Below are 24,511 nucleotides of genomic sequence, written 5' to 3'. Positions count from 1 at the left end.
ACCTTGCTGTGAACCTGTTTTTCCTGTGACCATCAAGAGGAACAGAAATGGACAAAATCTGTGAGAGACCCAATTCCCTTCCAGCCAGCCAGGCTGACAGCCTGTGTTAGAGTAGTGTAGTCTGACCTATCTCCCAGCCCCTGTGTTTGTCTTTAGTGTCCTAGGTTTAGGGTGACTGCTCCCCATTATCTCTTGCCCCTAAAGTCTTTATTAAACTTGTGTTTTATAATTCCTTCGTCCCAGTCTCACTCACTGTAGTTTGTAGGTTTCTCAGACTTCCAGGCTAGGTGGATCTGAGGTGGCAGTTGGTATCAACTGTCATTCCAAGATTTCCAAAACCCTGTATCTTGGTGTGGTTTTTGTTTCCCCAATTTGTTGGTTTCCATTCTGTTATCCCTGACCCAAGCTGCCTTCCAGTTCCTCACTCTTTAAACCCAGTAATTATAAAAGTTACCCATAAAAGAAGTAACCAAAACTGAATTACTATTTTATAAAATTTAAATATTCTTTTTATAATGGGAAATACCTTTAATTTAAATATTTGTCCTTTTAAAAATTCTTCCTGTGAATTACTTTATAGTCATCATTCCTGCAATTTCCAGGAAAGACACCAATCCAGGACTGACCTGATTTGTGGGTGGGTGGAAATTTATCTGTTGCCCTCAAAAAGGGAGCCGTTCTGAATTTTCTAAGTTAAAGAAGCTATTGAAGATTATGTTTGTTTAAGAGAAGATGATAGTATGAATGTCCTGGGAAAGTTCATTTGGCTCTAGTACTAGGGATCTACTCCTTGCTGGATGAGAAGTAGACTGAACAGAAAGATGTTTAATTATCACTTACCTACTATAATTTTGGATGACTCATTTTCATTATATTTCTTCTAGGAAACCACAGCTTCTGCAAGGGGTCTATGCTATGGGCTTTAATCGGCCATCTAAGATACAAGAGAATGCCCTGCCCATGATGCTTGCTGAACCGTATGTATCCAGACAGTTTGATCTTTTCATAATGTAGTTTTTTTTAACATTTATTAATATACATTTTTAACATGGTTACATGATTCATGCTCCTCCTTTCCCCTTCACCCCCCTCCCCCCCCACTCCCCCCACCCATGGCCGATGCGCATTTCCACTAGTTTTGTCATGTGTCCTTGATCAAGACCAATTTCCAAATTGTTGGTAGTTGCATTGGTGTGGTAGTTTCGAGTCCACACCCTCAATCATGTCCACCCCGACCCATGCGTTCAAGCAGTTCATAATGTAGTTTTAATCTTTTCTATTTTCACTAGTTGGTTTTAGCTAGTATCATTTTTAAGATTTTAGAATAGTATCATTGTGAAGGTTCCTCGATTAAGAGACTAAATATATATCTTCTAGGAAGTATTTTTAATCCATTAATATCCTGAAATATTTAACCTCTACTTTTTCTTCAAAACTAAAACTATTACTTAAACAAAGATAGATAATATCTGTTATAAAAATATAGGATAGTGGTAAGGATACAGAAAATGGGTTAAGAAGCTTAGAGGGAGAATTTCAGGATCCCTGGTGTCACCTAGAAAAATTTAAAATGCAGGGAACCTAAATGATAGTCCAAGAAATTGTCATAGAAAGCTTTCTCAAATTGGTAATGATAGGTAGAAGTAATCTGCAAATAGAATCTATGGGATTTCCATAAGGAAGAACCCAGTGTTGAATATAACCAGACCCCTGAGCTCTGGCACTTATTACAACAGAAGGAAATCCAGGCTTCCAGGAGAAGGCTAGAAACCCTTGACCCTGGGGTTGTCCCAAGCCACAGTGGACTTTCAGGGAGGTCAAGGGACAAATGGAAGAAATGGTACTGTGATGTAAACAAAATAAAAAATCACGAGGCTCAGATTATCTGCCCTGCAGAGAGCCCAGGGTACTTGACAGATATAAGACATGAGAGACAGATTCTTTTTTTTCCAGTGGGAAATAAGACAAAGGCTTAACTTTATTTATAATTTTTAAATATTTTCCCATGTTTACATGATTCATTTTCTTTCCCTCCCCTCTTCACTCCCCCCTCCCAGAGCTGACAAGCACATTCCCACTGGGTTGTACAAATGTTATCACTTGATAAATTTTTCCATATTATTCATTTTTGCTACTGAGCCTAAACCCCATATCACATACCCATAGCATTCTTTTCCTATAATTCCTTCAGGAGTGTTCTGGCTTGTTGCTTTGTTTCTAGTAGCAAAATCTATTACATTGGATTGTTCCACAGTGTTTCACTTTCTGTGTATAATGTTCTTTTTTGGTTCTGCTCGTTTCACTCTGCATCAGTTAATTAATGTTCTCCCAGTTCATATAGAAATCCTACAGATCATCATTCCTTAAACCACAGTGGTATTCCATCACCTTCAGATACCGCAGTTTGTTCAGCCATTCCTGATTCAAGGGACAGCCCTTTGTTTTCCATTTTTTTGCTACCACAAAGAATGCCCCAATGAATATTTTTGTACAAATATTTTTTTCTTATTATCTCTTTGGGGTACAAACCTAGTAGTGGTATTGCTGGATTAAAGGGCATGCATTCTTTTAGTTTATTTATTTTTTTGTTTTCCAAAATTTTATTTGATTAATTATTTTAGAGCATTTTCCCATGGTTATAGGATCCATGTTCTATCCCTCCCCTCCTCCCACCCCCCTCCCATAGCTGATGCACAATTCCACTAGGTTTTACATGTGTCATTGATCAAGTCCTATTTCCATATTATTGATATTTGTGCTAGGGAGCTCATCTTGAGTCAATATCCCTAATTATATCCCCATCCACCCATGTGATCAGGCAGTTGTTTTTCTTCTGTGTTTCTACTCCCACAGTTCTTCCTCTGAATGTGGATAGCATTCTTTTTTGTACATCCCTCATAGTTGTCCTGGATCATTGCATTGTTGCTAGTATGTTCTATTTTACCACAGCGAATCTGTCTCTGTGTACGATGTTCTCCTGGTTCTGCTCCTTTCACTCTGCATCAATTCCTGGAGGTCTTTCCATTTCACATGGAATTCCTCCAGTTCATTATTCCTTTGAGCACAATAGTATTCCATCACCAGCAGATACCACAATTTGTTCAACCATTCCCCATTTGAAGGGCATCCCCTCATTTTCCAATTCTTTGCCACCACAAAGAGTGTGGGTATATATTTTTGTACAAGTCTTTTTCCTTATGATCTCTTTGGGGTATAAATCCAGCAGTGGTATGGCAGTATCAGAGGGCAAGCAGTCTTTTAGTGCTCATGCATTCTTTTAAAGCCCTTTGTGCATAATTCCAAATTACCTTCCAGAATGGCTGTATTAATTCACAACTTCAACAGCAATGCATTAGTGTCCCGATTTTGCCACAAACCCTATAGCATTTATTATTTTTCTTTACTGTTCTATTGGCCAATCTGCTAAGTGTGCGGTGGTACTTTGACATTGTTTTGATTTGCATTTCTCTAATTATAAACGATGAGAGACAGATTCTTGAAGGAGAACTTGGAGAAACAATCAGAACTCCCTCTCCTAATTAGATAATATCTAATCTTATTATTCCCAATTAGATACCAAAGATAGCCTGGTTTCTAACAGAGTTAAGAATCCTCAACATTGACTAAATCACTTGATGTTTTAGAATTTTCAGATGAGCAGAAAAAAAGGGGAGAAAATGAAAGGAGAGAAGAGAATAGGGCAGGGAATGTCAAAGCAAAGTTCCAAGCAAGACTCATTAATAGAGAGGAACTTCAGGTTAAAGAATCTTCATAGCTAGTAATAAAATTCAGAAAGATATTCTTTAGAGTAGACTCGTTAAGTTAATAATTTAATAACAGAAATAATGAGAACAACTATGAAGAATAAAGAAAAAGATAAGTTTGATAATTAAATGAACTCAATTCTAATAAAATGAAAAGCAATTCGCCAATATTTTATTTACAGGTAACACATTTAACTCAGAAATAATTATGTTAAAAAGAAAAAGTGTTAAAAGTTTTAAGAGTATCTCAGTTTTAAATTTATACCCATCTAATATTTCTGTGGTAAAATGCATAGAGGAAAACCTCATAGTTTCGTGAGAAAAAAACTTCTTCATATTTCCTAGTCAAAAAGTAGGAAATGTTAACACCTCACCATAATTACATGATAAGTTCAATAAAAAAGGTGAATGAGAAAGTTGAGCAAAGTATTAAACAAGAAAGAAATGGAAAGAAATGACTGGGTAAAAAGGAGAAGCTATTTAGTAACATTACATAGAAACCATAATGATTCAGAGACAATATATAGAATATTAAAGATACAACTAAAGCAATCCCAAGAAGCAAATTTGTAGCACTTTTGTGATTGTGGATAAATCAACAAGACTTGACAGCTGATTAGAGGTTAGAGTCAAGGAGGAGTTGAGATAGCTCCAAAAATGGCAAACCTGGGTGATCAAGGGCAAGATGTGCCAGACTCAAGGAATATGGAAAAATTGGAGGTACTATAGAGGATTATAGAAATTTTGGAAAGCAATCTGTATAATAGGAAGTTCAAAGATGGTCATACTTCTTGTCCCCATGATTCTATTAATAGGGTTAATAGACTTAATCATAAAAAAGAAAAAAATGACCCAACTGTGCAAAAATTAATTTAAAAAACTCCAAAATGAGAAAAAAAAATCACCTAAGCCAACAATTGGAGAATGACTGAATAAATTATAGTTTGTTGATGGGACAGAATATTGTGGTTCTAGATCAGCATGAAATAATGCAAAGTAAATCATCAAACCCAGAACTGTAGAGAGAATCATAGTCTTTGTATTCAAAAGAAAAGAAAACCAAGGGTAATGGAACTTCAGGCAGACTCAGAAGAGACTAAGAGCCTAGGTAGCTTTGTTTATTGTTTGTTAAATTCATTCATTTCTACTTTGTTAAATATTAGGGATTTTATGTAAGATTTTATGTTTATGAGAAAAAACTCAAAAAGAAATAAGTGGAGTTTTCCTATAGAGTAGCTATTTAAATTCAACTCCACAGTCATCCTTCAACTTAGGCTATTAGGCATGTTAAAAACAAAATTGATTTTTGAGATTCTTGCACTTTCATGATGTAGTCCACAGAACCTGATCGCCCAATCTCAGTCTGGTACTGGTAAAACAGCTGCCTTTGTCCTGGCTATGCTCAGCCAAGTGGAACCTTTGAACAAATACCCCCAGGTAAGGGCTTTGTGGGTAAGTGTTCCCTGGCCAACTTCCCTTTGGGGAGCAGATGTCATTTGGTTGATGAAAAGCTAGCATGGCTTTGGAGGGAAGGGGTGGTCTGAAAACTTCTGATTGGAATCTCACATCCTTCTTTGTTCAAGCAGATTGGAGCAATTTTTTGCCTCTAAGCTTGGAGTATATTAGAAAAACTTAACTTAGCAGTGTGACCCTGGGCAAGTCACTTAACCCCCATTGCCTAGCCCTTTCTGCTCTTTTGCCTTGGAACCAATGCACAGTATTGATTCTAAGATGGAAGGTGAGGGTTTTAAAAAACCCTTAAAATTAGATCAAAACAATAGCAATAGGGGGGCAGCTGGGTAGCTCAGTGGATTGAGAGTCAGGCCTAGAGGTGGGAGGTCCTAGCTTCAAATCCAGCCTCAGACATTTCCCAGCTGTGTGATCCTGGACAAGTCACTTGACCCCCATTACCCACCCTTACCACTCTTCCACCTATGAGGCAATACACAGAAGTTAAGGGTTAAAAAAAACCCAAAACAATAGCAATAAGCCATCCTGCAAGTGTTAAGTCAGGACACCTATGCAGAAGTCTCTACACTGAGGCTTTGTAATTGAATGGTGGGAGTGGGAGGGGATCTGTCACTTGCCCTTTGTTTATTGTTGAAGTTTACAGTCTGGAACACAGCCTCTCCGACCCTCTATCTTGTGTGCCTCACCTTCCCCAGAAAAAAATATTTTAGTGTGGCCTTGGGAGTGAATAGGAGGAGGCTTCCTTACTAATTAGCTCTCCTGAAACACACAGGAGGATGTCTTATTCTCTCTTCTTTCCTTTTTAGTGTTTGTGTCTCTCACCCACTTATGAGCTGGCTCTTCAGACAGGAAAGGTGATTGAACAGATGGGCAAGTTTTATCCAGAACTTAAACTTGCTTATGCTGTTCGAGGCAACAAGTGTGAGTATGATTTTTATTTTTTAAAACCCTTTTCTTACTAACAACTTTAAGACAGAAGGATAAGCAAGGACTGTGCAAATGAGGTTAAGTGACTTGCCCAGGGACACATAGCTAGGAAGTATCTGAGGCCAGATTTGAACCCAGGCCCTTCTTTCTCTGACCCTGGCTCTCTATCCACTGAGCCACATACCTTCCCCTAGTGACTCACATTTTGGATGAAAGAAATCAGACCTTTGTGGAAGCCGTCTAGAAGGAACTTCTGAAATATTCACACTGAACTTGACTTTGTTAGAAGTCTGGTCAGTAACTTTTTCAGTGGGGAAGGGATGGCCTTAGTTAAAATTAGGCCAGGAACCTTCTTAGTTTATGTTTCTTTTGGGCAGGTGTGATGTCTTTGCCCAGGGCAAGTCAACAAAACATTGTTAGAAAAGTATACTGAACTAGAATATTATTAACCTCAAACCCTCAAATATAAACCTCACTTTAATAGCTGTACCAAATAATTCCTTGACTCATTGGCCCATAAAACATACATCAGACTGTAGTGGTCTTCAGGAAAAATTAACCAATATGAATTGAACTGGTTAGGAAATGATTGAGAAGGGTGAAAACTGAGTCCAAAGACTGGGTAGAATTTGTGTGGGCTGGCAGGAAGGAGAAGAGGATTGTAAGAGGGAGAATTTAGGTATTTTATAGATATGAATTTAAAATGTGGCTGCCAGGAATCAACAATTCAGATTGATTCCATAATTAAATCAGACCCAAGTCAGCATCGGGTTAAGGCTATTTATTTACAACTAGGAAGGTGAAGGTATAGGAATAAAGAAAAAGGGAGAGGCTAGTCCAGGCCTATGGAGGCCTGGATGAGAGAGAAGGTTAAAAGGCTAAATAAATTAGGCTGCAAGCCATAAGGCCTAGCAACCAGATAGGCTAGTGCCTACTTAAGGCAGAGTTTGGAAGCGGCCTAGGTAGGCCAAGGAAGTCAGCCTAACTTACCCACGTGACAATACAGAGTAGAAGCTGCCTGAGGTCTCAAGAGAGGTCCTTCAGCACCAAGTTCAAAGCGGGAACTGCCTGCACAGGAAGTAACCAACATACTTAAAGAGATAGTGTCTTTCGTCACTTCCCCGTGGGTCCACCTCTAATTCAAGTGGACAAATGGCAGTCTCTACATTGATTTGGACTGCCCAAAGGGCAGTCCCTTGTTCTTGATTTGTTACTTATTGTCATGTATGGGTAACTCATCTCCCCTCCCCATTAATGGAGGTGAGGATTACATCATTCTATGCTTGGGTAAGTAAGAGTTTAGCTATGAATGGGCTAGAGTTAATTCCATTTACACAATCCCCCCTGATGATCATATTGGGTGCCTAGTCACCCCAAGTGATCATTTTACATAATCATCTTATACCCACAAAGGTCTTCTATCTACAATAGTTAGAGATAAGAGGGAAATGGAAAAGAGAGAAAGCAAAACCAATGTTTTGCTAAGCGCATTGACAAGAAACCAACTGGGGGCAGTCCCCTATTGGCATAACATGTACAATTAAAGTAGCTGTTCAAAACCCATCAGTCCATTCATTTGTACCCAAAAGTTCATTTTGGATCACTCGATGCAACAAACCCCATCAGTTCAATCAATTGCAACCCAAAGTTCATTCTGGATCTCTTGATTAAATGTAGGCTCTTCAGGCATCTCTGCAAAGAGTTCATTCTCTGGATTAAGGAATCAGCAAGTTTCTTTCCCTGAGAATCTTTCTCAAACAAAATAAAAATTAAATCTTGGATATAATAAAAAATATAATTAAATCTTGGATTTTACAAAAATACAATCCCCCCTGACGTGGGTATTTAGAAAGAAATACCCAAATCAGCTCAAGATATATAGTGAGTCATGGGGTTGTATGATTAATTTTAAAAGAAAAAACAAAAGTATATATAAAATCAAATAGAAGAAAATTGAAACTTTGGAAAAAGAAAACATTGAAATCAAAAGCTATGTATATAAAGTTTTTGAAGAAACAAAATTATTTTATAACAGGCCCTTGTATTAGGGTCCAATCAATTATAATTTCCATCCTACTAGTCTGTAGGACACAATGCAGTAATACTGCACTTACCCATTTGCAGCTAAGACTACAGGAAGTTGCCATTCTATAAGAGAGAAAAAAGGACCAGATTTATATGCAAGGGAAGTGCCTGTCATTCCCTTCATTCTCAGGAATATATGGGTGAGCCAGATGATAGCCAACCTGCGGTACCTGACTGGCAGTGTAGTTCGGCGAGTCCTACGTCTTAACATATGTTAAGCGTCGCAGCTTCGATTCTTACACTGAGTTCAAGTCCTTAGTGTTGGCGTGGGAGTACCTCAATCCCACCTGTATATGTATGATGTCTTTGACCTTGTGCTCCTTGGCACTGTGCAGATGTTCTCATCAATCCCATTAGATTGGTCGGTCGGTCTCCATGACCTTGTGCTTTCTTAGCACTATTAACAGCTCATGTGTTCCCTTCTCCTGGAATCAGACAGAAGCATTAATCACAGTCCCATAACATTTAACAATATATGGCAAGTTCCCAAAGTCTAAACCTTGTGAGTAAGCAGTAATATTACAGCAGATTTTATATATATATAATTGCATTGCAAAAAATAGTGAAAAAATTAAGTGTTTATATGTACTTAAGTATAAGAAATGAGAAAAAACCAAAAAATATCAATTATTCTATTAAAAGATATTAGGAAAATATTAAGAAAATATTAAGTATAAGAAATTCTATTAAAAGATATTAGGAAAATATTAAGAAAATATTAAGTATAAGAAATGAGAAAAAACCAAAAAATATCAATTATTCTATTAAAAGATATTAGGAAAATATTAAGAAAATTAAAATAAAATCAGGGAGGGCAGCTGGGTAGCTCAGTGGATTGAGAGCCAGGCCTAGAGACGGGAGGTCCTAGGTTCAAATACGGCCTCAGACACTTCCCAGCTGTTTGACCCTGGGCAAGTCACTTGACCCCCATTGCCTACCCTTACCACTCTTCCACCTATAAGTCAATACACAGAAGTTAAGGGTTTAAAAAAAAAAAAGAAATAAAATAAAATCAGGGAAAGAATCAAGACAAACCAATGATTCCAAAATTAGCATCCATAAGTTTATGAACTGTTATCTCCAATGCAGGTAACAGGAAACAGTCAATCAGGTTCAATAGAAGATGCCCTCTTTACATGTGAGCAATGAATCCAAAAGTCCTTTTCTCCAATCTTTATAGCTGTTGGGGTGGTTAATAAAATTTCAAATGGGCCATCCCATGAAGGCTGGGTTGCCCCATTGTGCTGGAAGTTCTTTATGTACACCTTGTCTCCTGGGTTCAGGTCATGAAGTGAAAAGTCTATTGGTCCTGCTTGTAGTTCCAGATTCATGGAGTTCACACAGTTTGTGTTGCAATTCCTGTATATAGGAAGCAATAGAAGTATCTCCTCCTAATAGTGATGTATATGCAGGAGAAAAAGGCTTAGCCTGTATAGGAGGATGTCCAAAAAGCATCTCATATGGTAAGATGTGTAGATCTCCCCTAGGCCTGCTTCTAAGATAAAATAGAGCTAGAGGGAGAATTTCAGGCCATTTTAGATGTGTCTCAGTACATAATTTGCCAATCATAGTTTTAAGTTCTCTGTTCATCCGTTCAACTTGACCTGAGCTCTGGGGGTGATATAGTACATGGAATTTGGGAGTTATCCCCAAACATGAATATATTTCAGATAAAACTGAATCAGTAAAGTGATTCCCCCTGTCCGAGTCAATACGTGCAGGCAGACCAAAACTAGGAATGATTTCTTTTAAAAGCTCCTTGGCAACAAAGGCCGATGTGGCTTGGGCAGTAGGAAATGCTTCCGGCCACCTGGTCAGTTGACAGAATTTATATTGTCCAACCTTTGGCATTGTTATGAAATCAATTTGTAGGTGCTCAAAAGGAGTGTAAGCCAATGGACGCCCACTGAAAGCCTTGCCACGAAAAGCGTGTTGGTTATATGCTTGGCAGGTAGGGCAAGCTGCACACACTTTAGAGGCTATAGTGGTTATGCCAGGAGCTATCCATACTCTCTTAATAGAGTCCACAATGCCCTGGGTACCAAAATGACCATTTTTATGAATAGATTGGCAAATTTGGTGATAAAAGTGTCTAGGGAGCAGGGGTTTTCCTTCAGAGGACACCCATACTCCATTTATCTGTTTAGCTTTAAATTTCTGCTTCCATTTTGTTACTTCCTTCTCATCATAGGAAAGTGATAAATTTAAGTCATCAGTGGTTGTTAATGTTAAAATTAATTCAGGCCCTTCTATAGCTGCTAGCTTTGCAGCAGTATCTGCCCGGTCATTTCTTCTAGAGACAGGGTCAGTGCCACCTGTATGGGCAGAGCAATGAACTACAGCTAGGGCTTTGGGTAGTTGGAGAGCAGAAAAAACTTCATTAATAATTTTTGCATTAGCTATAGATTTTCCAGCTGAGGTTAAAAATCCTCTCTGGAGCCATAACATACCATCACTGCATGACATATTCCAAATGCATATCGAGAATCCGTATAAATTGTTGCCTTTCTATCTTTGGCAATTATACATGCATGTTTTAGAGCTATGAGTTCCGCAGCTTGAGCACTTAGATTTGAGGGCAGTGAAGCTGACCATACAGTGTTAAATTCTGTGACTACAGCCGCTCCAGTGTAGCGTATGCCATCCCTCATAAAGGAAGAACCATCAGTAAATAAAACTAGATCGGGATTCTCTAAAGGAGTGTCCAGGAGATTGTTTTGAGGCTTTTCAGCCATGGACACTAGTGTTTTGCAATTATGTAAAGGTTCTTCTGAAACTGGTAAATCAGGAAGCAAGGTGGCAGGATTAAGAGTTGTACAACGTTTTAAAGTAATATTTTCATTATTTAGCAAGGTTATTTCATATCTTGTAATTCTCTGATCAGAAAATGCCTGTGTTCTGTCTTAGCAGTAATGCTTCCACTTCATGTAGGCACATAATTGTTAATGGGCATCCCAATACTAGATTAACAGTTTTTGTCACTTATAGAGCTGTGGCAGCTACACCTCTAAGACATGGCGGTGCACCTGCAGCTATAGGGTCCAGCTGGGCTGAATAATAAGCAATTGGACGCTGTTATGGTCCCAAAGTTTGGGTTAAAACACCTGAAGCTACTCCTCTACGCTCATGTACATATAAAGTAAATGGCTTGTTATAATTTGGGATGCCTAGAGCAGGAGCAGATAGGATAGCTTAAATTCGATAGAGCTAACTTGTGCTCTGGCTCTAATTTAAGTGGTTCAGGGACCGAATCTTTTGTTAATGCTATAAGGGGTTTAGTAATTTCCCATAGCAAGGGATCCACTGTCTGCAGAAACCTGTTGCTTTTAAGATTGCTCTTAAGTGTTTTTTAGTGGTAGGATTGCTCAGTTTTTGAATATTTTCAATGCGCTTAGGGGACATATATCATGCACCAGCTGTCAAGATGAACCCCAAATATTCTACTTTGGGGAGACACCACTGAACTTTTCCTTTTGATATCTTATGTCCTCTTTTATGTAATTCTAAAAGAAGATGTTTACTATCTTCTTGGCATGTTTTAGCATCAGGTGAAGCCAGGAGCAAGTCATCCACATATTTGATCAATTTACTATTTTTAAATGTATTATCTGTATCTTAGCTCAAAATCTGTGCAAAAATAGCTAAACTCTTGCAATATCCCTGTGGCAAACGCTGCCACAACATCTGAGAATTATTCCAGGTAAAGGCAAATATATGTCTGGAATTCTCATGAATAGGAATTGAGAAAAAGGCTGAGCACAGGTCCATGACCGTAAAGTAAGTGGCTGTGCTGGGAATAGAAGAAATAATTGTGTTTGGGTTTGAAACCACTGGGTGTCTCTTTATAACATGATTGTTTATAGCTCTTAAATCTTGAACAAATCGATATTGGGGTTTTCCATCTGGGCCTAATTTTGGCTTCTTAACTGGAAGAATAGGTGTATTATATTCTGACTTGCATGGGATTATTATTCCTTGCTCAATTAATGAATTTATCACTGGGGTAATTCCCTCAATGGCTTCTTTTGATAAGGGGTACTGAGGAATGGAGGGAGCTGGCCCTCCTCTTGTTTTAATCTGAACAGGAACAGCTGATTTGAGTAGGCCTAGGTAGGCCAAGGAAGTCAGCCTAACTTACCCACATGACAATACAGAGTAGAAGCTGCCTGAGGTCTCAAGGGAGGTCCTTCAGCTCCAAGTTCAAAGCGGGAACTGCCTGCACAGGAAGTAACCAACATACTTAAAGAGATAGTGTCTTTCATCACTTCCCGTGGGTCCACCTCTAATTCAAGTGGACAAATGACAGTCTCCACATTGATTTGGACTGCCCAAAGGGCAGTCCCTTGTTCTTGATTTGTTACTTTTTTTTTTGTTTTTGATTTGTGGGTAACTCATCTCCCCTCCCCATTAATGGAGGTGAGGATTACATCATTCTATGCCTAGGGTAAGTAAGAGTTTAGCTATGAATGGGCTAGAGTTAATTCCATTTACACAGGATTTCAAGCAAAAGAAATACCATTTACATGGTCATCTTTTTTTCTTCAAATCTTTTTTTCTTGCTTTTGTTTTTATTTTATCTTCATGTCAGAGAAGCACATGACATAGTGGATAAAGAGTCAGTCTGAAAACCAGGAAGATCTGGTTCAATTCCCACATCTGATTAGTATTGGCTGCGTGATTGTGGGCAAGTCACTTTACCTTTGCAGAAAAGGGACCCACCTGTATTGGCAGAGGGAGTTTCCTCACCTCAAATTCTCCATAGTAATGATATCCCAAGTCCAGTCTCTGTCCTCACTTTCATCTTACAGCATAAATCTAATAGTTTTATCCATTCTCCTGCTCAGGAAGGCTCTCTCCTTCCTAATCTCCATTCCATAGAATCCCTCATTTCCTTCAAGGCTTAGCTTTGGGTCATCTTCAGAAAGCCTTTCCTGATCCCCAGGTACTCCTGCACTGTCTCTCAAAGCTACTTTCTGTTCATTTTGTATACATTGTGTATGTGTATATACATAACAAAAGCTTCCTTAGGACAGGGACCGTGTCATTGGTCAGTACATCAGTCATATCTAATAGTGTATGCAACATTTTATACTTTGAATCTCTTACCTCTAAGAAGAAGGGAAGGAGGTGCATTTTCTCAGGGTCAAGCTAGCTTGAATCACTATAATTAGATGGCATTTAATTTTGATTTTTTGCTTTTTCCATCTCTATGGTTATTTTGTGTATTGTTTATCATTATGGTTTGCATCCCTCAATTCTTCTTCACTTTTCATTGTTTCCAATAGTTCGGTAATATTCCATTACACAAACTAAAAAAGAGAGCCTAGCCTCTGCTGTCACAGAGCTTCCAGTCTGATGGGGAAGACAGCACAATAAAGGGAGCCAAAAATCTGAGGGAAGGGGATGGGCCATGGGAATGAAGGTACCTGGCCAGGGGGCATGGTTTGGAGTCAGAAAGGGACTGAGCTGGTAGCCGAATGAAGGGTGGCCAGCCCAGCCCTGCCATAAAATGGAGCCTCCAAGAAGAATTCATCAGTGGGAGCCAGCATGGCCTGGTGGAAGGATATTCCAGGGTGAGGAGGCCCCAGGGACCAAGGGATGGTCCAGGATGAGACAGCAGCAGAGGTCTGGTCTCGGAGTCCAAAGGGTCAGGAACAGATCCAAGAAGGGCTTTCCTTCCAGTTGTTTGCTACTACAAGAATTGTTTCTATGAATATTGTGCATATGGAACTTTTCTTTCTGTTTTTGAACTCCTTGGAGTATTTGCCTAGCAGTGGCTCTCTGGGCCAAAGAATGTACACACTCTAGTAATTTTTTTTTAAGCAGCATAATTCCTAAGTGCTTTTCAGAATAATCGGACCTGTTAAAGATGTTTCTTTGTTGAATTGACATCTGTCAAGTGGTGTGAAAAGATGAATATGGCAGTAGTTTGCCAAGTGGGTTGCAGGCATTAAGTGCTGCATCTCTGAGCAGTTGTCCAGACATGAAGTAGTCTGGCCTCATCTAGGATGGTGAAGAAAAGGAGGAATAAGAGAGAGGATTCCTTTCCAGGGAGGCTGGCTCTCGAGAGCAAAGGAGAACTCATGGGCAATTGCTCCTCTTCTATTTCTGTCCTGTACCTGTCAATGATTTCACCCAGTATTTCTGTAGACTTCAGTGCTGTCATGAAGATCCAGCCATCCCATCAAGGTGTTTTACTTTGGCTTCTGTGTGGTTCTGGTACTGTATGACCATTCTGTAGGACTAAAGGAAAAGTGTGAGAAACTGAGAAACTATTTAATGTCCCCAAAAAAGCTCATGGAGAACTCATTATTGTTGTAACAGTGGAACGAGGTCAAAAGATCAGTGAGCAGATTGTCATTGGCACTCCGGGTACGGTTCTGGATTGGTGCTCCAAACTAAAATTCATCGACCCCAAAAAGATCAAGGTGTTTGTTCTGGATGAAGCTGATGTGATGATAGCTACCCAAGGCCATCAAGATCAGAGCATCCGCATCCAGAGGTACCGGGGGAGGAGAGGGGGAGGAATTGGGGGGGATGTTTGCTGTAGGGGGGCAAGGGGAGGGAATCTTCCTAGAGAAAATGAGCTCAGAATCTCCATCTAAATTTCAAATCCAGCTTCTCTCCCTGTGCCTTTTGCTATCATGCCATTAGAACTCACTGAACAAGAGGGCGGCCTGGTGTGGAAGTAGCTTACAGATAGGAGCCAGAGTGGTTCCCTGGGTGGCCTTACTAGTGCTCTGCAGCTGGCAGCCTCAGTTCTGCCCGCTTTCTCAGCCCTTTTGAGCCGACTGAAATGGAGCAGCTGCAGCAGCAGGAGGGGAAGAGTTCTTCCTGTTTGGGTCAGCCCATGGGCAAGAGGAGGCCAGAGTCCTGCTGGTAACAGCCTGGCACAGCTTGAAGGAAGGATAGGGCTTTTGGTTCCCTTGTGTTCCCCAGGACTCCTTGGTCCAGCAAATGAAAATTAGAGCAAGATTGCTTGTGGCTCAGCTCCTGGCCAGGCCTGGCATCTGGGACAACAGTCACTTGAAACTTATTTCTTATTGTGAAAGGAAAGCAAGGCCTGTGGTCCTCCCTAATTTCAGAGGCTCCTTCTAGCTTGGAGCTCACCGGATCCTGCGCGCTGAGCTCTCTGTGGCCAGAGAGATGCTTAGAGCAATAGAGGCTCTTCACCACACGCTGTCTCTGGAAGGAGATAGAAATCGTAGGCCCGCATCTCCCCTGGCATTTTCTCTCACCTTCTGTTTGTGCCTTTCGTTTTTGTGACAACAGCACCTCAGGGGTGTATGTATGTGTGTGCATGTGTGCTGTGTGTTTCTATGGGGGAGGTCTGTGGGTCTGGCTGTATGTGCATGCATATGTGTCTCCATGCATCCGTGTATATATCTGTGTGTGTGTGTGTGTGTGTGTGTGTGTGTGTGTGTGTGTGTGTGTACACGCATGTCCACAACCTGGTTCTCTAGTGCTGCCTCCCAGATAAGGAAATTCTCTTGAGACTGACCTGAGACATTGTGGATAAAAATTTGTGTTTGGTGACTTTATCTGCAGTTTTCATTTGCATTATTATAGTCACTGTAGATATTGTTGTTCTGGTTTTGCTTTCTTCGTTCTCCCTGGGTTCACACAAACATTCACACATTTCTCTGTGTTCCTGGATCATTTCTTACATACAATAATACTCAATTCATAAAACACAATTTAGCTGTCCTTCCATGGGTATCCACTTTTGTTCCCAGTTTTTTTCTTTGACCTCTTTGGAAAATATACTGAGCAGCAGTCTTGGGACAAAGGACAATATAGTGACATTTCATATAATATACTGTTTTCCAAAATAATTGGAACAATTCTCCCCATCGCCAACAATGGATTGATGTATCTGTTATCCTAAAGCCTTCCACTGTTCGAGATTTCCATCTTTTTCAGTTTGAAAGGGGTCAGGTATATTAATTTATTTGATTCTCACAACCTCTGCATGAACAAAGTAGAGAATAAATTATTATTGCCCTTTTATACATAAGGAAGCTCAAATAGAAGTATAATTGGAAATTTGCTCCACCCCGCCCCCCCCCCCCCCAAATCTGCCAGCATCCCATTTACATATCTACTTTACATACCAATGTAAGGAAGATATAAGTTTTGTGTAGCTCTGCCCTCTCTCTCCTCCCAGAACCCTGGCTGGGGAAGGTTGGGTGAGTCAGGCAGGAGAATTTTACTCAAGTGTTTTTTACTTAGGCTTTTTTTTTCCTTCTACTTCAAGTGATTATTAATGAATCTTCTAAAATATTATACTTGGAGTTATTGGATATTAATTTAAATCTTACATATGGGATCAGGACTCAGATTCTCCTAACTTTTTCATTCATTGTTTTCTATGTCTGAAAACTTGAATGTTGCTAAGGCATATTCCTTTTGACCTGTAGCCAGAAAATTAAAACTAAAGTGCCTAAATTTTCTTGAATTTTCTGAATTTTCTTTAATTCTGTCCTGTTCCATGCTTCTATATAGAGAATGAGAAGTAAATACTTGTTGTCTATCTTGCTAGAAGATAAAAGATATGTCCTAAATCTTCAGTGCTTTCTGGAATCCTCCAGTTCATAATTCTGATGGGTGTCCATGGGCTTACCTTTTAGGATGCTTCCTAAGGATTGTCAGATGCTGCTTTTCTCTGCTACCTTCGAAGATTCTGTGTGGAGATTTGCTCAGAAAGTTGTCCCAGACCCAAACATCATCAAACTGAAGCGAGAAGAAGAAACTTTAGATACCATTAAACAGTATTATGTGATGTGCAATAACCGAGATGAGAAGTTCCAGGCCCTTTGTAATCTCTATGGGGCCATCACTATTGCTCAAGCCATGATCTTCTGTCATGTGAGTAGCAGCCAGCAGGGCACAGTTGTAACACCAAATAGGAAAAATTTATGTTTTCTCCCTTTCAGCTAGAAATTCATTTTAGTTACTTAAAAATGCTATTGAGGATGATAGAAGGAAAGGAGAATTTCAGTTTCCATTTCTCTGCCCTAAGGAATATATTGTTAATTTGGAAAGGGGAGAGATGTGTTTTGGATAGAAATAGGAAAAATAGACCTTGACTGGTCCAGAGCAATTCAGGACTTCCTCCTAGTTAGAGAAATAGGGATGAGAGAAAAGAGCAAAGTCAACTCTTTTGGCCTGGGGGCCAGAACTCTCATGGAAGATTTTAGATTGGCATGGGTTTTCTTCCATATCAGGAGCCTGGGGCACTTAATGTCATGCTCATTATTGGTAGAACCTCATGGATGTGGATGTTCCCATCTACCAATGCAGCGTGAGCCATCCATACCAGCTCAGGCTCTGTAGTTCTTGTTTGGTTTTCCCATAAATGACACCAAAGAGGATCTACCTAGTATACTGTAGACCTTCTCTAGATTTCTCAAGTATACCTAAAGGTCCCAATGAAAAAATGATGAGATTTTTGAAACCTCATCAAGGATTTCAGAAACTTGACTTAATTTAAGGATGAAGCCTTCATTTAACTTAATGATTGAAACAACTTTCTAGTATATTCATTTTATCAAATTCTTTTCCCTCCAGACCCGCAAAACAGCTGGTTGGCTGGCAGCTGAGTTATCCAAAGAAGGCCACCAGGTGGCCCTCCTGAGTGGTGAAATGATGGTGGAACAGAGAGCTGCGGTGATTGAGCGTTTCCGAGAAGGCAAGGAGAAAGTGTTGGTGACTACCAATGTGTGTGCTCGAGGTAAGAGATTACACTGGGCTCAGCCACTTGTTCTGCTAGCAGGTGGAGGCTGGGGGACTTAGGAGAAAAGGAGGGATCCTCTTTCTAGCCAGGGCAGTTTTGGTTTTCCCCAGCAGAACAGACCCAGATCTTCAATCAGCATCTTTCTCTGCCTTTGCAGAAACAGTCTGTTGGACACTGGCTTTACCCCCCTGGCAATGCTGACCACGTTGTCTTTTCCCTTAGACTGAAAACATTACGTTTGAGCCTTGAGATGGCTTCCCTGGGGTCAGCAGATAGATCATCCTGTAGGAATTTTCTGTCCTTGAACATGGTGACTATCTCCAGATACTTCCTCAGCCCCCTGCTCCAGGGCCCTGGCTGCTAGGTTTTCCTCCCTTCCTCCCTCCTGTAGGCTTGAATAGTCCCAGGACTGGCTGTGGCAAATTGATAGATAGCGTCAGGCGGTTTGGGCCATCCTGCAGATGGGGGAGGGAAAAATCTTGGACCATTTGGAACCAGAGAATGACTTTGGGTGGATTCGATGCTTTTGGTAGTGGCTGTTCTTCAGGTCCCGCATCTTGTTCTGAGTGTCCCAGCTGCTGGTCCCAGACTCTGCAAGCTCAGTGTTGCCCATCCCTGGCCTCCAAACAAAGCAGCTGTGGCTCGTGGAGCCTGGGGGTCAGCGCGCTTTTGTCAGCTGTCCCCGTCTCCCCTCCCGTCTTGGTGCCCTGTAGGTATCGATGTGGAGCAGGTATCTGTGGTCATCAACTTTGACCTGCCCGTGGACAAGGATGGGAATCCAGACAACGAAACCTACCTTCATCGTATCGGGCGCACGGGGCGCTTTGGCAAACGGGGCCTGGCTGTGAACATGGTGGACAGCAAGCACAGCATGAACATTCTCAACAGAATCCAGGAACATTTCAGTGAGTGTCCTAGAGCTCATCTGCCCTCTGGGCCCAGGGCTCGTTTGGTGGGGAAGCTCAGGGCTCTTGGGCACGGGGGCTGGAGAGTGGTCAGAGTCTCATCCGCCATCTCCCTCCTTCTTGTTAGAGAAATGGGGAGGGCAGAGAAGAGCAGGGCCCACTCTCTTGGCTCAGGGACCGAAGCCCTCGGGGGAGAATGGCCCGGCTTGGCTTGTGTTTTCTTCCACCCCAGGAGCCTGGGGCACTTGATGAACCGTGAAGGTATCCGCATTCAGCTGAGGAGCGCCCTTCAGCGGTACTTGGAGATTTCTCGTAGCGTTGCCACAGTGGCTGAAGTAGAGCGTTGGAGGGGCTCCGATTTTGATTCTCTCTGGTTTGATTTCTTTGCAGATAAGAAGATAGACAGATTGGACACCGATGATTTGGATGAGATTGAGAAAATAGCCAACTGACAAGCATCGACTAGAATTGATATACACCTTTTACACGTGTATCTCCAGCTCCATTTGGACTGTTTGTTTTTCAAATTGGCACATCTCTCAGCCATTCACCAAAAAGGACAAAGGCGGGAATACACAGGAATTACCTACCTCATTTCAAATTATGTTTGGACTTAGCAAAAAACAACAAATTGTGCAAAAAATGGGGGAGGTAGAGAAAAAATGTTTACATAAGCTTTTACAATTAGATATAAATGGACATAAATTACCTTTTAAAAAAAAAAAAAAGCAAGTGTTCCCATCTTAAGACTCTTCTTAAGGGACTGTCATATCTATGGATAATACGATTTCCAGCATCCACTGTGGCAGCATCTGGTTTTGTTCTCCATCCCAAAGTGAGACAAGGATATCCTGGGGTGCCAACCAATCTTCAGCAAATTGCAAGGGGAACTGAGCAGAGATGACAATGGAAAGGAAAGGCAAAGCTAAGAGGTGACTGCTGGACAGCTTCCAAACCAAAAAGTATTGGGGCGAGTTCCCCAGCTGGGATGTAGCAGCTCTTTCCTCCCTGCTGCCCACAATAGGAAGAAATGGTTTGGGTAATGAGAATGACCCTCCAGACCTCTAGTGAGGCTAAACCTCAGGATGGGGGTTGGCTTCTAAGATGGGCCAATATAAATTCAATCACGTTATTATCTTGGAATCATAGTGCCCCTATTCCAGTGCCAAGACAGTGATATTATGTAATTCTCTAATTGCTGAGAACCTACAAGAAATGCCCAATGGAGCTGGGGACATGATCCTAGGACTGGGGCTCTCCAGCAGAAGCATTGAAGGCAGCAGGTCTCTGCCTCTGTGACTTGAAGAGAGGAGACCCTAGAAAAGGGACAGAGCAGAAGCCCAGAAGTCTGCACCGTTGCTCCATGCCTTCATTGTCTTGGCAAGGTGGCCTAATTCTCCCAATGAAAATCATGTCAGATATGGGACATCGTCTCTTCAGACCCCTAATATTTGTACTGAAGGAAGACTGACCATTTGTAGCAATAGAAGTAGCTGGCTAGCAGGTACAGCCAGGTTCTTTTAAGTGTCCTCTACTGTCCCTTCATGGACTTTCACTTCCTTCACCAGCCCTCTCTGTCTCCGGGCTATTGCCATGGTATTTCTTATATGCTATCTGGTTCTAAGGGTTCTCAGTCCATCCCTGGTTTCTTTTTGGTGACTAGATAAAAGATAGTACCCAGCTGTGGAGGTGGAGAAGAAATGAGAAGGTCACTTGATTCCAAGTCCAGGATAAGACAGCTCAGCTGCCATTATCTCTCCTAAGGACCTTGTAGAAGAAGGGGTCAGTTTCTGAAGAATAGTGCAAACTAGTCTTTCTTGCTTGGGTGAGGTCCCATAATCCACCACCAAATCCAATTGCTTTTAGAGGAAGAGAATCTGACTTCACCAACCAGTTGGCCATTTCTAATCAATCCTGTGGCAAGAAGTCACCACCACTTTCCCAGTCTCTTGTTTCTCCTAACTGCATGAGTTAAAGGCCAGTAGAATGTCCAGGGTCTGATCCCTATTGTATGTGTTGGCTTATGTGTGTATTTATGTGAACCATGTTTGTGAAGTAGCTTTGATAATAGGCCTACCTATTATTAGGCCTCTTTGTGCACCTAGTGTAATATGTAGGATCCAAATGGGTCATCCCTTGAGTTTTTTCCCCAGTGTCAATCCCTTGCTTTCCTCCCTTTAGGGCTTTGCTGAACTGCTGGGGACTGGAAGGGGAGGGGAAAAAATCATGAAGCTATTAATTATCCCTGCTTGTGGCTTCTTCCAACAGTGGGGGTAGATCTGAATGGAGACTGCAGAGTCTTTCTCTTATCTGTTTAGTTGCCCTGTATGAGCTTCCTTTGATTCCCTTCTCACCACTTTGCCTAGGTCCCTCCACACTAGGAAAGCTCATGACAATCTTGACTTTTTCCTCTTCACAGGTGGATATGAGTTAAGGATATATTGCTCTTTAACAGATAGTGAAGCAAAAGAGCTATAAATAAGCGAGTTGGACTTAAATATCTGGGAGAAGGGAAAAAATCAACCTAATTCCTCTCAGTCTTAAGGAGTCTTAGTTGCTCCTGTAGATTTCAGAATCGAGAGGGGAAAGGCTTGAAGCAGTGGATCATCTCTGCTTCTTGGAAAGCCTGTGCCATAAGGCTTTGTGCAACATTGATGAATCCTCATTTCCTGGGCACTCTGGCAGGGAGAGGAGGCTTCGCTGTCCCCTAGTCCAGTGTATTGAGTTGGAAGACTTGGTTTCTCTTTGTGGAAGGGCCCTCTTGTGCCCTTTCAGATGAACAGCTGACCTGTGGTGGAAGTTCTAACAGATAAGAAATGGGATATGCTGCCAATCAATAGAAAATCCTGTCTTTGATAAATTGAGGGTCATGTATTGATGATACAGTCAAGAAATTGCTTCATTGTAGATGTACTTTCCACTTATTATGTTAATAGATTTTAACCAATTGTGAAAATCTTGTCACTAAATTATTCATGATCTAGTTTTCTAATAGTGAAACTATGAATAAGTAATCATTGGGTATTTGGATCACCTGCTATGAGCCTGTCACTACTCTTCACATTGGGGCATTAGAGTGTGGGATGCAAGAAGGATATTTTCTGCATTCAGGAGTTGAACCACCTGCATCCATGAAACAGCTAGTCCCGGGAGACATTTTTCTTGAGCCTTCTCTTACCTCCTTACTCTCTATTTTCCTGACCAGGACTCTGGCTGTGGGCATCACCTTCCTTGTTCCCTCAGGTTTTTGGAGGTGATTGACAATTCTCAAACGACCATTCCTTGATTCTCCCCTTTGTACCTATTGTTTGCAGGACCAGGTGCGCAGGGCATTGAAGCAGATAATAATAAATAATGCAGGGTCAGCTTTTGACCTTGTAGGAGAGGATACATAATAAACAAATAACCGTTTTGGTCACATCCCTAAAATGAAGTCTCATGGGATCTTAGCATTTATAGCATGAGAGTACCTTGCAGATCACTTTGTCTTACACCTTATTTTACAGGCGAGGAACATAGGAATTGACATGGCTATGGTCACACACACAGGAATTAGAATTGGTATCTCTTTGGAAAATATGTATGTAATACATTGGGAGGTGGCAAGACAGATTATAGGCCACTAGGATATCCTTTCTATAAGCCAGAGGTAAAAAGTAGGGCTGATGTTTGGACCAATATTCTGGATATAATTAAGAAAGGAGCAAAGCCAGGATATTACCTTACCCAAGACATTGTACTCATTTACTGTTTAAAGTCTGGCACTACAGAATGAAAGAAAGGAGGGTAGAAGAGAACTGACTTCCAAGGGCTAAGAACTTGGTGGTTATGGGGGATCTAAGGACCCAAAAGAGATTTATAATCTGCCCCTTTTGAGCTGCCTAGTCATTGTCCATATTAGAAGCCCCAGTAAAAGGGATCTCCTGGGATTGATAATGGGAATTATTCTCATTCGTCCCAATGCTGGGTATAGGAAGGTGGTATTGACTGATGGAATGATCTGGGGTGGATATTGGAAAATGTTCTGGGTCAAATGCTTCAGGATAGAGATTAAAGGCTTAGGGGGTCCATGGGATCTCTTGGTATGCACATTGTGTGGTGCTTCCCAGGGATGGGCATTGGAGAGTTATACACTTTGTCATGTTTAGGCCATTAGAATGCTTTGAGGTTTGTGGGACCCCTTGGAGTACACCCTGAGGTGTTGGGTCACATGGTTTAGGATGAAGTTAGGTGGGTCTAGAGCCATGGCATCACCTGGGGTGGGGTTTGTGGGAGCTGTTCTGTGTCCTTGGTTCAGTACTTAGGGAAGAGGCTCTGGCTGCCAATGAATGACTTGGAATGGACTTAGGTAAAAGGAAGCAGGGTCCGTGGGATTTACTGGGGCCGGGGCCGGGGGGTGTTCATAGCTGTCTGCCTGTTCTTCACATATGAAATGGAGGTTATATTCCAAGTAGTCACCTGGGATAGCACCTAGCCATGGAGGAGTCCATGTTGGGGTGGGATTCCAACTGTATGCCCCTGTGACAGTGATAAGAGGTAGAAATGGTTGAAAGCCCCCAAATCCCACTACTTCTGTCCTGGCCCTTGACTGCAGCTTTAGATGAATCCCAGGGCCACATGTTTTATTAACTCAAGGAAGAGTGTCATGGGAAGGACACTATCCCAGTGGCCCTTCCTGTGAGAGCAGGGATTATGATTCTTAGGTTCCCTAAAGTGTCCAGTCTGAACAGAGTGGAGCTGATAAATCCATTTTCCCCATACTTACCTGAAGGTTCAGAACCTTTGGGTTCATCCTCATGGCCTTTAGGCCAGAAATACATGAAGGGCAGAACTTTTTCCAAACCTTCATGAAATGGGCAAGTGATGGGGTTCCCCTGCCTTTCTGGCTGGCCTCTTGGATAATCCAGTTCCAGGCTTCTAAGACCAGCATTCTGTTCCAACACTGTACCCAGCAGTGCAGCACACCCTGCTGTAATGGGGTGGCTTTCTCCTTGTAGATGACACACTTTCTTCCCAGCTTCCCTCATTCAGGATCAGAGGAGGCCCATATATCAAGAAGGATTTAAATGGACTCTGGGCTGCAAGAGTCCTCTTGGGATGCAGAAAGTTTAGGCTTCTTCCATAAGAGACATGAAGAAAAGGTGAGAGCTCTGAACAGTCCCCACAAACGGAATGGGTCTCCCACAGGGTCTAGGCACCATCCTCTATGATCATATGGAAAGAGGAGGGCTTTAGGAAGCAGACCAGACATGCTGAACTCAACCTGGAGCTCTATTCTTTTGGACTGGGAGTCTTCCTCTGAGGTCTGCCATGAAGGAAATGATGTTGGATTTGGATTTTCAAGGGCACCATGACACATTTCCCCTCTTGCCCTCATGCAGCTCTGAGGTGGCCAAAGCCAACATTTTAGGGAGAGAGAATGAAAATGAAAATCCCTTGACACTGGCAGCCTTCTACCCTTGCGTTATAGCTCGGAATCATTTTTACAAATAAAGGTCTCGGTGGTCCCCAATTCCAACAGTTCAAGGGACTTGAATTTCACACTCAGTAGGTATCAGAAGTAAGTCTTGAACCCAGTTCTTCCTAGCTTGGTTTGCTGATCTTCAACAAAATTCAATCCAGTT

The 24,511-nt window shown here is 41.5% G+C and overlaps 1 protein-coding gene across 1 annotated transcript in view; it reads left to right on the top strand.

Annotated features, from left to right (window-relative positions):
• The window catches only part of LOC123236721 (ATP-dependent RNA helicase DDX19B-like), a 34,355-nt gene extending 12,512 nt beyond the window's left edge, over positions 1 to 21,843 (top strand). Inside the window, 8 exon segments of the mRNA XM_044663111.1 lie at positions 885 to 977; positions 5,099 to 5,201; positions 6,041 to 6,155; positions 14,571 to 14,748; positions 16,877 to 17,114; positions 17,817 to 17,979; positions 18,696 to 18,887; positions 19,278 to 21,843. Of these exon segments, the coding sequence (XP_044519046.1) occupies positions 885 to 977; positions 5,099 to 5,201; positions 6,041 to 6,155; positions 14,571 to 14,748; positions 16,877 to 17,114; positions 17,817 to 17,979; positions 18,696 to 18,887; positions 19,278 to 19,339 (1,144 nt within the window). The 3' untranslated portion in view covers positions 19,340 to 21,843.
• Positions 21,844 to 24,511: the final 2,668 nt, after the last annotated feature.

This window comes from Gracilinanus agilis, chromosome 2 (genome assembly GCF_016433145.1).
Source record: "Gracilinanus agilis isolate LMUSP501 chromosome 2, AgileGrace, whole genome shotgun sequence".
NCBI lineage: Eukaryota > Metazoa > Chordata > Mammalia > Didelphimorphia > Didelphidae > Gracilinanus > Gracilinanus agilis.
Note: the sequence above shows the minus strand (reverse complement) of the source record. Positions and strands in the feature narration are given on the sequence as shown.